The 15041-nt window shown below is 41.2% G+C and overlaps 1 protein-coding gene across 4 annotated transcripts in view; it reads right to left on the minus strand.

Moving 5' to 3' along the window:
* The window catches only part of FBXL17 (F-box and leucine rich repeat protein 17), a 485100-nt gene that overhangs the window by 105298 nt on the left and 364761 nt on the right, over positions 1-15041 (minus strand). Inside the window, exon 8 of one of the 4 annotated variants that reach the window (XM_073344635.2) lies at positions 1950-2199. The exons of 2 other annotated variants lie outside the window; for them this stretch is intronic. In XM_073344635.2, coding sequence (XP_073200736.1) covers positions 2114-2199 — 86 coding nt within the window. In that variant the 3' untranslated portion in view covers positions 1950-2113. Of the gene's footprint in view, positions 1-1949; positions 2200-10795; positions 10973-15041 lie in introns of those variants that run through there. One more of the 4 variants, XM_073344634.2, reaches the window with a different exon arrangement.

Raw genomic sequence — 15041 nt, forward strand, 5'->3', positions numbered from 1 at the left:
ACACAAAATGGGGGGGCCATGGAGAACAACTGATTACTGTCCTCTTTATAACAACCCTTAACATATCTGAAGATTGTTATCAGATTCCATCTCAGTGTTCTTTTCTAAACATAAACATGCTCAGGGCTTTTTTTTAACCTTTCCTCATAGGTCAGGTTTTCTAAAACTTTTACATTTTTTATGCTCTGCTCTGGACTTTCGCCAGCTTTTCCACATCTTTCCTAAAATGTGGCACCCAGAATTTGACACAGCACACCAGCTGAGGCCTCACCACTGCTGAGAACAGCAGGACAGTTACCCCCTACATCTTACATTCAACACTCCTGTTAATACATCCCAGAATTATATTTAGCCTTTTTCAGAGCTGCATCATATTGTTGACTCATATTCAATTTGTGGTCCACTATAACCCCAGATCATTTTCATCAGTACTACAACCTAGCCAGTTATTCCCCATTTTGTAGTTGTGCATTTGATTCTTCCTTCTTAACTGAAGTATTTTGCACTTGTCTTTATTGAATTTCATCTTGTTGAATTCAGACCAACTCTTCAATTTGTTAAGGTCATTTTGAATTCTAATCCTGTCCTCCAAAGTGCTTGCAACCCCTCCTAACTTGATGTTATCTGCAAATTTTATACACAGTCTCCACTCCATTATCTAAGTCATTAATGAAAATATTGAACAGTATCAGATTTAGGACTAATCCCTGTGTGACCCCACTAGATACGTCCTCCCAATTTGACAGTGAACCATTAATAACTACTTTTAGAGTCTTTCAACCAGATGTGCACCCACCTTATATAAACGTCATCTACATCACATTTCCCTAGTTTGCTTATGAGAATGTCATGTGGACTGTGTCAAAAGCCTTATTAATATCAGGATATATCACATGTACTGCTTCTCCCCTAGCCAGTAACCCTGAATGAATTAAGCTGGTTTGGCATGATTTGTTCTTGACAAACCCATGCTTGCTATTCCTTATCCTCCAGATGCTCACCAACTGATGGTTTAATAATTTGTTCCAGTATCTTATCAAAGTTAGGCTGACTGGGCTATAATTCCCCAGTCCTCTTTCTTCCCCTTTTTAAAGATACTAAGTTTTCCCTTCTCCAGTTCTCCGAGACCTCACTCTCACTGGGAACTCAATAAGTTCTCAAAGATAATTGTTAACAGTTCTGATATTGCTTCAGCTAGTTCCTCAAATACCCTGGGATGAATGTCATCAGGCCCTACTGACTTGAATACATCTAATTTATCTAAATATTCTTTAACCTGTTCTTTTCGTATTTTGGCTGGAATTCCTTCCGCCTGGTTGTTAATATTACTTGTGTTAAGTAACTGGTCACCATTAATCCTTTTAGTGAAGACTGAAGCAAAGTTGGCATTAAACACCTCGGCTTTCTTGATGTTATCAGTCATTAACTCTCATTCCCTGATAGATAGAAGACCTACACTTTCCTTTATCTTCCTCTTGCTCCTAATATATTTTAAGAACCTCATCTTGTTGCCTTTTAGGTCCATTGCTAGGTGTTACTGATTTTGTGCCTTAGCCTTTCTGATTTTGTTCCTACATGCTTGTGCTATTCTTTTGTACTCCTCCTTAGCAATTTATCCATGTTTTCACTTTTTGTAGGATTCCTTTTTGATTTTCAGGTCATTAAAGAGTTCCTGATGGAGTCATACTGTATGTCAGATACTGCAACAGTCTGGGGTGCTGTTAGCCTGCAGGCAGCCTACGTTAATAAATCCCTTACACAACTCCAGGAATCCGGGAAGTGCAAAGCCACCTACGGTTTTTGCAGCCTGCCTTGTATGTCCACCCTTATCTTTAGATCATCCACCAGGCACAGCTCAGCCTTCATATCAGCCAAAAGGAACCAAGAGAGAATACTATGAAGTCCCAAGGTTGGAGCCTGTGGCCACACTTTGAAAAGGAAATATAAAAACCAATAAAGTGAGGTAGGGAGAACGTGTTTTGTCAAATCAGAAAGTAAAAGAATGGTGAGGGGGGGTTGGACCTTATCTCAAACCTTGTTTGAAATAAAGGTCTTTACATTGTTTATTTTCACAGCTTGTTCCTGGTTAAGTCAATTAAACACTTTAAAGTAATTATAGTGAAATTACTAAATAGAACAGTCTTACTTGTGTTGGTGTAGTTCCGATATTGTACACAGCTTCTCCTTTTAAAAATCTGTCTTCAGTAAAAAACATGGAAAAGTTTGATTAATAAGGAAAGAAGAGAGACCCCTCTCATAACCACGATGAGCCAATGGGAGGGCAGGATACCAGGAACCCTTTAGCAATTGGTTATTTGACACTTATCTGTTAGTGCTGTCAATTCTACCAACTGAGCACCTTATTTCAGGAAGATTACTGAGAAAATCATGGCATGACAGTTCAGGTGCCATTTGGAGTCCTCAGATTTTCCTGATTTCTTTCAGTCAGGTTTTGGCCTAGGTATTGCAGAGACTGAGCCTTGTTGGTTCACTTCCTAGCCTCTTCCTAGTGATGAACAATGGTCAGGTGTCCATCTGTCAAGTCTTAGGATATGTTTTCACTGCAGAGTTAACTCAGGCTCCTATTCTGTAGTCACCTCTAAATTCCCTCCCACCTACTCACAAAAGCTTCTTACTAGAGTTTGGAGGTGCTTTAATCCCAAGTTAGCTGACCCAGAGGTGGTACAGGTGAGAGTTGGAGTGCCACTTTCACAAAGGGCTTAGCTACACTTGCAAGTTAGAGCGCATTAAAGCAGCCCCGGGAGCCCTAATTCCCGATGCGTCCACACTGGCAAGGCACATAGAGCACCTGGACCCTGAACTGGAGCGCTCCTGGTAATCCACCTCCACAAGAAGCATAATGCTTGCTGTGCTCCGGCTGAAATGCCCAGGTGTCAAGTCAAGTGGCCACTCTTCTCATTGTTTTGGAATTGGCTGTAGGAATGCGGATATCCCCCTTCAAAGCTCCATTTCTGACAGCCGGCATGCTTATCTGCTCCGGGACAAAACAAACCATTAGTATGGAATGCTGTTGTTGTGAGTGTGTGTGTGAGAGAGAGAGGGGCGGGGGGGGAGGAGGGTCTGCTGCTGTCTGAACTTACAAGACAGCATGCTGACACTCTCTCTCAGTCCCCTCAAAACACACTGTCTCACCCTCCACATACACACAACACACTCCCTGTCACACTCCACCTCCCGCCCATTTGAAAAGTACGTTGCAGCCACTTGCATGCTGGGATAGCTACCACAATGCACTGCTCTTTGTGGTATTGCAAGAGCTGCTAATGTGGCCAAGCCAGTGTGCTTGAATCTGACAGTGTAAACACACGGCAGCATTTTCCCTGCTGCGGTCTCTGAAGGCTGGTTTAACTCCCAGCACTCTACATTTGCAAGTGTAGCCATGCCCTTAGGCTGGTAATCCACCCACTTTCGTATGAGGACACAGACCAAATGGCTTCAAGCTGACAGTCCTCTAATGCCTTCCCACAATTCTTCCTGTGTGCCCAGAAGGACAGATAAATTCTGTCACAAGTCACAGGGAAAGAATTAGAGCAGCTCAGCTTAGTGCAGCACAAAGAACCATGGAATATGCCCCCCAGAAGTCCTAGTGACACACACAGGTAACCGCAGCACCAGTGAGCACACAGTAACTTGTGTACAGCTTTGGTGTATAGCTTCTCATACCCTAGGTAGACTCACCCGGGTGCCAATCACTCTACATTTATCATACTCATAGATATCACTGATGGAAAGGTTTTGTTGACTCCTCTGTGGACCCTGGCAGGAACAGGTGATATTGTTAGAATGGTTTGTCAGAGAAGTACTAATACAATGTTTGTGATCAATTATTGACCTGCCTCTAGGAATTTCTCTTGTGGAGTTCACATTGTGTCACTCTTCCTGTTCAATATGTATATGAAGTCACTGAAGGGAACAGCATGATGATTTGGGTTGCAGTGCCCAAATACTTGGATAAAACTCAGCTTTATGTCATACATTCATCAGATCTGTGTGGTGAACTGTCCGTGCTTTCCCAGATTTAGTTGAGTTAGAGGTTGGATGATGGCAAGTTATCTGAATCTGGATGAGGAGATGTATTGCTTGTAAGCTGGAGACGGAGTTTTAGGGTATGTTAAAGGTGATGCCTACAGCTTACTACTGAGGCAATTTCTCCACCCCTTGCCTAAAAGGTTCACAATTTGTGACTACTAGATAACTAACTTTTACTACTGACAAACTGGGTTTTTTTCCCAACTCTCTGAGGTTCATGAATTGCATTACTGGTGTCTTGACATCATATTTCTTGTATTTTCACATATGCATATAATGTTCGAACATTAATAACTTAATAAAGATTTTTAAAAAATTTAAAATAATTGTGTACAGTAGTTTTACATATGTCATAAAAACAAACTGAAGAATTTAAAAAATGCTTGGAAAAGTTTGCAAATATGTCTAAAAAATGAATACTAAAAATAAGCAATGCTAGTTCTATCATAATGAAAAATATAAAACACTGACAAAAATAAAAAACAATTCACTAATCACAGGAATTGCCCCAGGCATCAAAATCTCCCTTTTCAAAATGTGTATCAGTAAACTAAGAAACATAAATATAAGGTTTAGCTGTAGCTTTTGTTTTCCTCCACTGATTTCTAGATGCCAGTTAACTATTTATTTACAGCATAGTATATTGTTGCTCTGCCCCATATCCGTTCATTTCAAGCAAGTTAGTAACTGTGACCCAAACCCCCGCAATTTACATAGAAAGAAGGCACCATTCCTTCTACCCAACCAAAATCAAGCAGACAAAAGCTTTAAAAACTCGTAATCTCTTTTTATGTGGATTTGGTCAGGGGTGACTGGTTAATTGGGGGAACACATGAAAGCACCTCAAAATCCAATTAGCACTTCAGTACAATTAAATAGTGGAGGCTTTGCTATTCTGCACAGACATGGCTTTGATCTTGCAGTGAAAAGTGTCCTTCCTTAAAGCTGCTGTTTTGATTTTTCTGCAGTAATTAGTGCTAATTGTAAACTCATGCCTGACCTGCTATAAACAGAGTGTTTTGCTGCATTTGACACAATGACCTTAAATCAATGTTCTCTTTTGTCTACATTGTTTTTGCTTATTATAGGCCTAGCTACTTTTCTCATTATTAGAAGCACAATATGTAGGAACATACTAAAGTTAGACTAAACAAATTATATGAGTTTAAGAGCTTGTGTGGCTCTTTTTACCCAGGTTTCTGAAACTTTGTTTCCATAGAAGAAGGGAAGGGAATTTAACGTAAGCAATACATTGTAGGGCTGCCTCCCCAGAACAAGAATAGACTAATTTGGCCTCAGGCCAAGGCTTTTCCTACATTTACAGAGTCTCCCCAGAGGATGTACTGATTTAACACATCCCATCTGCTTTGGCTTCCCTTCCTTCCAGCTAGCACTTCCTACTTTTAGAAATTCACTAGCTGGGTTGTATCACCTCTGTCTTTATCAGAGAAAAGGTTGTGACTGCCTTCTCTCTGCCACAATGTCCCCTCCAGTGGACTTTCCTTGTCCATAGGTTACACTAGCAAAAGAAGACCCAACACAGGGCTGGAACTAGCCCAAACAATATAATCAGCTGCAGTAAAGTCTACTGCAAAGAACAAGTGCCATAGGAGAATTATTTGAAATATTTTTTTAAATTCTCAATTAACAAAAGTATACATTCTGCGTATGGGATGTTCTGAATAAAATGGACTAAATCATATATATATATATATGAAACAATACCGTTCTCTTAAATAAAGCCTATTACGGGACCATAGCTCTTAACAGAATACGTTTTGGTCTCAAAGCTACTTTTTTTCCTACATATTTCCCTATATGCCCTCAAATTTCTCTTCATTTGAGAAATATTATTGGTTCTACTGGTTTTAAATATAAGGAACATCTCACACTGGTAGAATCTTTCAAAACAGAAGAAACTTTTGAAGTGCAACCACTGTAAAAGAGTATTTTGTAAAATCAGCTATACCATATGTGTACAGAAGTTAACACACACACAGTGCACCAGGATATCTCTGAAAGGAAGATCAGGCTCAAATATATAGTTTTGATGTTCTTGCCCTGAAACTCACCTATTTCTCCTTTGTCTCACATCTTCACCTTAGGTATCAGTTGGAGGAGACAGATGCACTAATACAAGTCACTGTATTTATGTTATTACCACAGTGAGTGGCAACATTTAGAACAGAATTTGTTGGAGACGTATTTATAACTCACATTAAAAACAAATTGTTTGTTGACACCAACATCATAATCAGCAGCTACATATTTTTCTTCCAGTTCTTCTACATTTTACTAAAGGTGTTTGGCCTGACATTTTTAATGGCTCTGAGAAAGCTTTCATCCCATTGTGGTTATCCACTTTGATATTCCAATGAGACTATCCAAGTTATTTGTTCTTTGGATCTAGGTGCTAACTCTGCCGCAATAATAAATAGCAGAGTTGAAGAGCCTTAATGTCGCATTCAGCTTTTCACTTGGATTTCATGTTCCATTACATCATCTTGGCCTTGCATCACTGGAGCATAATTAGATGTGGATGCATGTCAAAGTGGTCCAGGTAAGTTCAGTGTAGTTCCCAGTGAATAATCTCAGTACAGAAAACAAAGGCTACTACAGTTCGCTGATGCTGGCTAGAGCAATACAGTTCTCTCTCAAATGAAATGGCAATTTAAAATCTGCCAAAACATTATGATATCTATCAGTTTTTATGAAAATCTCTATGCTAGCTCAGAAACATTTTCTCAGGAACAAGCACTGTACCAGCCACTCAATGGTTGGCTAAACAGTACTCTTGTAAGGAGATACAGTATTTTGCTATTGAGATTACTCACAACAAAGACAGAGACATTTAGGGCCTAATGCTGCAGTTTCTGACGTCAATGGGAGTTCTGCCATTGCCTTCATGGAAAAGAGAGAAGGCTATTAAAATGTAATTTTACTTTCAGTCAGTCTTAATTATACAGTAATGGAAGGACTCATTTAAATGTCCAATTTATAACATTTATAAACATCATTAAAACAGCTTTGAAATAATAATTAAATTTTAGAATCATCTTTATAAGTAATGTTTACCCTATGTGAACAGGAACTGGTCTTGGGAATGAACTCAAATGGAACTTTCTCTCTTAATTTTGAAGCTAAAAGTGCATCACTGCCAGTGACACTGATAAAACATATTTACGAAATTAAATGCTTTGGTAGAATACTGAATTAGACTTTTCCCAGATTTAAGAGCAATGAGCGCCATCTCATTAACAGTGTTCATTTTCCCATACCCTCCTATATTCAAAGCACACTGTTGTGCGAATACACAAATTGAACGTTGAGATTAAGGTAGAGTCCTAGAATAGAAAGTCCTTGCATGTGTGAAGAGAAGGAGAACGTTTTTCTCCCATTGTATCACAGCAATGGGGAATCAGCAGGTCCCTGATCTAAACCCCAATACTGATTCATGGTGGTTACCAGGCATGGCAAGCTGCTGACATGTATCCACACTTGTTCTGACCTCCACTGATATCCCAAATTGCTGACTTGGTTACTACATACGTTATAATCTCCCACATCACGACAACTCTTATATCAGGAAACACTGAACTCCCATCTTCCTAAGTGTCTTTGAATAAATCAGATGTTAGCCCTCTTTTAAGGATTAACCAATGCAATCAAAAAGGCTAGAAAGTCCAATCTTGCTATAAAAACAACAAAGAACCAAACCAAACAAAAGAAATCCTACCTAAGATAACCACCAATAATCTAATGCATTTTATTTTACTGTTAACAGAAAAGAAAGACATGCACATATACTGATTTACCCTTATAAATGGTATGACTCCCCCTGCCAATTCAAAAAGCTGTCTTTTACATATGTCCATGGTGGGTAATCTGGGGTCATACAGTTGCAAATACATGAAATTAAACTAAATCCATATGTTGGTATCAGTGGACAATCAGTGGGTTCCCTAGTGAAAAGTCATTCACCAAAAGGCCAGTGGGGTCCAGCAAAAGCTGCAGGAAGATATGGTCCCCATTGTGTGAACACAAGCAGGTGGCATCTCAGCCACTGGGCCAATTTTGTCAAAGAACAGACATGACTGTATCCATCTACAGAGGCAACAGAATCAACATTGTGAAAAGATTAAGGACTGTGGAGCCATACAGTATACTGCACACTTCCACTAGTCTGATCCACCTCTTCCCTCTCAGGAAGCCCCTATCCAAGAAGACAAGGAGGAGAAGAGGAAGAGGGAAAAGGTCACCACACTCACATAACACTCCAAAGTGAAGATGGGATATTGATGCCAGGGCTAAAGGGGTGAAAGGCCCTGTGGGGGCTTCCTGGATGAGTCATAGAGGATTGGAGCAAATGAAGAAGGGAGAGGGGGCTTAGTGCAACCAGGAGTTCAGGCCATTTGGACTGACCTGTAGGGCAGATGGATTTGGGTGTTGTGGGAAGGAGAAGGGCCTTGTGGGCAGTAAGGAGCAGTGGAGCAGCCGTGGGCAAAGAGGGAGGTTGAAGAAGGGATTTGGCAGGGTGATGTTTTCTGGGCATGTTTATTTTGGGGGCTGTGCAACAAGGGATTGGGTTATTTGAGAAGATGGGGGCTGGTGTGGTGGGGAGGTGAGATGAGTGGGGACCATGGAAGGAGGAGATTTTGTGGGGTTTGGGGCAGTGGGTTTATTTGCGGGGGTGGGAGATGGGTCCAGGTGTGTGTTTAAGCAGGGGCAGGGGGCTGAGTGGGGGTGTTATTTGTGGGTCTGGTAAGGGTTGTGGGATGGGGATTGAGGGGAGTCAGGTGAGAGCTGTGGGAAGGGTGCGAGGTCTATGGCAGAGAGCTGTGGAATGGGGGAGCACAGAGAACTGCCTAGCTCCCTCCTCTGCAGCCCCTTCCCCTTCTCCTCCCCTCCCGTCTCACTCCCTCCCCACTTCCACTGCTGACACTAGCCCCAGCTCCACTCCAAAGCAGCAGGAAGGGACAAGCAGGGAGGGGGCTGGGTGCTGTCTGCAGCATTGTGATGCAGTCCCAGCAGACTTGCCTAACCACCAAGGTCTGGAGACTCTTCCTGCTCATCCTGCTGCTCTGATGTCCCTGGAGCCGGAGCTTCACCTGCCAAGCTGGGATGTGCAAGCAGGTGGCATGTGGTTCAGATTTAAGCGCCCTCTAGCTCAAACTATCTGATGCCTGTGCCCCTTCAGCCACTCCCATCCACAACATCTCCCCAGGCAACCCAGTAATGGCACGTCAGGGAAGAGAATGAGACTCAGAGGGAGCCAATGGGAGAAGATGAGTGGGAAATTCTGAAGTGCCAGAGTGTCACCAAATGCCAAATGACAGGTTTCAGAGTAGCAGCCATGTTAGTCTGTATCCGCAAAAAGAACAGGAGTACTTGTGGCACCTTAGAGATTAACAAGTTTATTAGAGCATAAGCTTTCATGGGCTACAGCCCACTTCATCCGATGCATAGAATGGAACATATAGTAAGAAGATATATATATATACACACACACATACAGACAAGCTGGAAGTTGCCATACAAACTGTGAGAGGCTAATTCATTAAGATGAGCTATTATCAGCAGGAGAAAAAACTTTTGTCGTGATAATCAAGAGAGCCCATTTACACAGTTGACAAGCAGTTGTGAGGATACTTAACTTAGGGAAATAGATTCAATATGTGTAATGATCCAGCCACTCCCAGTCTCTATTCAAACCCAAGTTAATGGTATCTAGTTTGCATATTATTTCAAGCTCAGCAGTTTCTCCTTGGAGTCTGTTTTTGAAGCTTTTCTGTTGCAAAATTGCCACCCTTAAATCTTTTACTGAGCGGCCAGAGAGGTTGAAGTGTTCTCCTACCGGTTTTTGAATGTTATGATTCCTGATGTCAGATTTGTGTCCATTTATTCTTTTGGGTAGAGACTGTCCGGTTTGGCCAATGTACACGGCAGAGGGGCATTGCTGGCACATATCACATTGGTAGATGTGCAGGTGAACGAGCCCCTGATGGCATGGCTAATGTGATTAGGTCCTATGATGGTGTCACTTGAATAAATATGTGGACAGAGTTAGCATTGGGCTTTGTTGCAAGGATAGGTTCCTGGGTTAGTGTTTTTGTTGTGTGGTTGCTGGAGAGTATTTGCTTCAGGTTGGGGGGCTGTCTGTAAGCGAGGACTGGTCTGTCTCCCAAGATCTGTGAGAGTGATGGGTCATCCTTCAGGATAGGTTGTAGATAGGTTGTAGGTTGATGATGCGTTGGAGAGCTTTTAGTTGGGGGCTGAAGGTGATGGCTAGTGGCGTTCTGTTATTTTCTTTGTTGGGCCTGTCCTGTAGTAGGTGACTTCTGGGTACTCTTCTGGCTCTGTCAAACTGTTTTTTCACTTCAGCAGGTGGGTATTGTAGTTGTAAAAACGCTTGATAGAGATCTTGTAGGTGTTTGTCTCTGTCTGAGGGGTTGGAGCAAATGCGGTTGTATCGTAGAGCTTGGCTGTACACAATAGATCGTGTGGTATGTTCTGGATGGAAGCTGGAGGCATGTAGGTAAGTATAGCGGTCAATAGGTTTCCGGTATAGGGTGGTGTTTATGTGACCATCACTTATTAGTACAGTAGTGTCCAGGAAATGGACCCCTTGTGTGAATTGGTCTAGGCTGAGATTGATGGTGAGATGGAAATTGTTGAAATCATGGTAGAATTCCTCAAGGGCTTCTTTTCCATGGGTCCAGATGATGAAGATGTCATCAATGTAGCGCAAGTAGAGTAGCGCTGTTAGGGGACGAGAACTAAGGAAGCGTTGTTCTAAGTCAGCCATAAAAATGTTAGCATACTGTGGGGCCATGCGGGTACCCATAGCAGTGCTGCTGACTTGAAGGTATATATAGTGCCAAATGGTTGGGCCACGGCCCAGGTGGCTCCCCAGCTTTCTGGCCTATGGAAAAGATGCATTTGATAATATCTGCATGTAATAAAAAGTTAATTAATGCAATCATACCCTCTGTATTCCAGGAGGTGGAAGAAAAACCCACAAGCTGCACCAAATATAGAGACATACCCCCTCACCATGCCATGTGAGTTCCTGGGATCATCACCTACGCAGCCCTCAACAGGACCCTTCCTACTCTATCAACTGTAGACAGAGAGAAAAAGCAAATTAGAAGTTAGAATATATAGAAGAAGATGAAAAAGCCCACAAAGCAGTTTTGTGGGGTCAGTTTTGGGATCCTGAAGGCTAATTTTGCCTTCAAGATCCCAAAGCTGACGATCAGCCATGCCTTTGCATCACAGGAGATCCAGTAACTAATTTAAAGATGAGGCTGAAACAAAGATCCTGCAATGAAAACCCCTGCCTGTGAAGCAACCTGTATACATCCCCAACCCAAATTCTAACACTGATTAGTCGCCCACTCTATTAAACTGTAGCAACTCCTCCAGCCAAGGGCCTGGACTGTCTCAGATGTAACATGTAACTTCCTTCTTTTTCCTCCCCACACCATGCAGCATGGGGGCAAACAAGTAGTTTGGGGGAAGTGAAGCAGCAGGTCCCACCTGACAGAAGTGAAGGTTGGGGGAAAGAAGAGGCACCTGGAACACAGCCACAGCTGATCCTGGCTGAGATCTCCCTTCCCCACCCCCTGCAGGTGTCTTTGCTGTTCCTGGGCCCAGCTAGCAGGGTGTGCATTCACTAAGCATGAAACATGAACATTTCAAGGTATAATTCTGAATGTTACTGGCTTTTTACAGCAAAAGTAGAAACAACTTCGGGCTAAGAAACTAGTTTGCTGTATTTAAATATCCTTGTAGACAGAGAGAAAAAACAAATGAGAAATAAGAATCTATGAATCTTCAGAAACCAAACATCGGATTGTGGATCTTACTTGTGTCAGAGAGAAGAGAAAATACAATACACCATAAGGATTCTATGACTGATCTCTAATATGTTAATATTGTACAACTAGCCATTTATAAAACCAGCTGTGAGACATATGTGCACAAGCAGAGTACTGGACTTTACATAATACCTGTTGATAAATACATGCAGATTTGAAACTAAATTTACCTCAGTTTAGAAACACCATGAACACGTATTATGGGACATATGGTGGAAATATTCCTTACAAGAGCTCTCTTAGTTCCTGACATGTGTATGCGCTTTCAAAAGAAACAGAAACCCTTTTGTAAATAAGAGTCTAGCATTCTGTGTTTCTAAGGTTACTGTTTGGTATCAATCTATCTTTTTGTACCTTTATAAGTGGCAGGAAGGTACTCACCGAACCATAAATCCTTCCCAAGATATAGTATGGGTAGTTTGATTGAATTGCAACTAATTGCATATTTTTGTTCAAATGAAACTCCCAAACTTTTTAGGAAAGGAAAGCTATATTTCTTGGCTTATATGGGTCTGACTACCCTATGTAGGTATGCAATGTAGCTGTAGCCATGTTGGCCCCAGGACATTAGAAAGACAAGTTGGGTGAGGTAATATCTTTTATTGGACCAACTTCTGTTGGTGAGAGAGACCAGCTTTTGAGTCACACAGCACTCTTATTCAGGTCTGGGAAATATACTCCCAGCATCACGACTAAATGCAAGGTGGAACAGATTGTTTAGCATAAGTAGTTAGTACATATTGTAAGGGACCACTCAAGGTAGAGTGGCTCAAAAGCCTGTCTTTCTCCCCAACAGAAGTTGGTCCAATTATCTCACCCACCTTGTCTCTCTAATGCCTCACATAGATAGGTGTTAGTATAGTGAACTCCAGGGGCTGAGGGGATTGGGCCTAAGAAACCTCTTTAGTTATGCCTTCCATGTTTAGTTCGAAAAAAGAACAGTCTCTTTGGCCTTTATACAGTGTTTTCTTAATGTTATTTCTGGCTATGCACCAGATTTGTCATGCTAAAAGAGTTAGTTGGCCTATTTCTTAACCATTGCTCTATTCTAATATGAATAAGGCCTAGTACCAGATTCCCATAAATTAGGTGTGAGAGAAATTATACTTGTATTAAGCATGTGAGTGATCATTTGTCTATGACAAAATAATCTAGTGCTGGCAGACAGAACAGTAGGGAGTTTACATTTGTTGTCATTATCATAAATGTGTCTGTTCATATAAAGGACTCATTTACATTTCTTTTTTTAAGTTTGGACTTCCATATCTACAGAAATAAGACAGTTGTTTTTCTAAAAGGTATGCTCTAGTACAGCAGTTCTCAAACTATGGGACAGGCCTCCATCCTCCCTCAATAAATAACACAGCGTTAAAATATACAATGAGAACAGGGAAAGAGAAAAACTAAAAGGTACAAGTAAGGGAGTAAATATAGATGTTTGCAGATGAAATTTCAAAATAGATATAAATTTGAGAGGCAGAGAGCTATAAAAAGCTATTCCATGTTGTAGGAGCTGCAGGGGGTTTGCCCACTAATAGCGTCCAGACAGTGTGTGTAGGAAGAAACAGAAAGTGTCAGTCAGTCACTATGTGGAAGGAGCAGAAGGGTAATAAAGAGAGACAGGGTCCCTGTGGAAGGCTAGAGTAAGTCCCAAAGAAGGCAATTTTGTCCCCTTCATTTTAAAAAAGAGAACATTTTAAAGCATTAATTTTTAAGGCAGTCAATTATCTACATCTAAACAATTCTCTAGGAGCCCATCTGTTTTCCTTACTATTTTTTATGGTATGGGGAAAAAGAAAGGACAGCAAAAGACTATGTCAAAGATGTGAAATTGCTTAAGTAAGTTAAGCAAGAGAAGAAGAAATCAGAAGTATGTGCTTCTTTCATCAGGTTCAAATAACCAAAGACAGGGTTATGGCATGATGAATGTCCCACAAAAGAAAAGATACAATCTGGTTAGACTATATACGAGACAATAGAAAATAAGTGGTGTACAATTATAGTTTTTATAGTCTGCTTAATGCATTAACGCTTTCCCACAAAAAACGGGTGGGAAAATGAAGAACATGCCAATTTACTGATTAGGTCTAAAAGCTTCAGCTTTTTCCCCCCCTTTCCATTTTATTTCACAATCACTCCTCTTCAGCACTACTGCTTGTTAAACCAGCCAAGGTAATGATTAGAGCTGGTCGGAAAAATTTCAACAAAACATTTTTTTGTCAGAATTAGACAATTCATCAACATTCTTTAGCATTGTGTGTGACCCAGGAACCTCTTGATGCTAAATGGACGGGTGCACAAGAGTTACAGGGATCCCCTGGGTCTGGAATTTATATTCTAGTTCACCAAAGAGTATCATGTAAAGTTTCTACTGAAAATATGTGTCACACTGGTCATCATAACCTTTGTGAAATGTATGTATAGATAATATGTAAGGAGATAGGCATATATATATATATATATAGGAAATTATGTTCTTAGAACATTGTAGTTAAAGGCAGGTTACCCAGAGCATGCCTTTGACAGGTTCCACCAAAGAGAAGGTAGGAGACATACCCTGGTTGCAGGGCTGGCCTTACCATGAGGCGAACTCAGGCGCCTCAGGTGCCAGACTTGGGGGAGAGGGAGAGCCACTAAGACCCAGAGTGTAGAAAATTGTGTCTGCTGCTGGTGCATATGTATTCTCTCTGCTCTAGATTATCCCTGGTTTTTGTAACTTGCAAGTTTTGCCTAGAGGGAAATCCTCTGTGTTTTGAATCTGATTGTCCTGTAAAATTATCTTCCATCCTGATTTTACAGAGGTGCTTCTTTTACTTTATTTTTTCTTTATAATAAAGTTCTGTTTTTTAAGAATCTGAGTGGGGTTTTAGTGTCCTACAAACCCAAGGGTCTGGTTTGTGCTCACCTTGTTTATTTTTCAAGCCTCCCCAGGAAAGGGGGTGTAGGTTTGGGGGGATATTTTGTGGGAATAGGAACTCCAAGTGATGCTTTCCCTGATTCTTTGTCTAAATCACTTGGTGATGGCAGCATACCTCAGTTCAGGGACAAACAGAGATTTGTGCCTTGGGGAAGTTTTAACCTAAGCTGGTAAAAATAAGCTTAAGGGGTCTT

This window comes from Lepidochelys kempii, chromosome 5 (assembly GCF_965140285.1).
Source record: "Lepidochelys kempii isolate rLepKem1 chromosome 5, rLepKem1.hap1, whole genome shotgun sequence".
NCBI classification, from domain to species: domain Eukaryota; kingdom Metazoa; phylum Chordata; order Testudines; family Cheloniidae; genus Lepidochelys; species Lepidochelys kempii.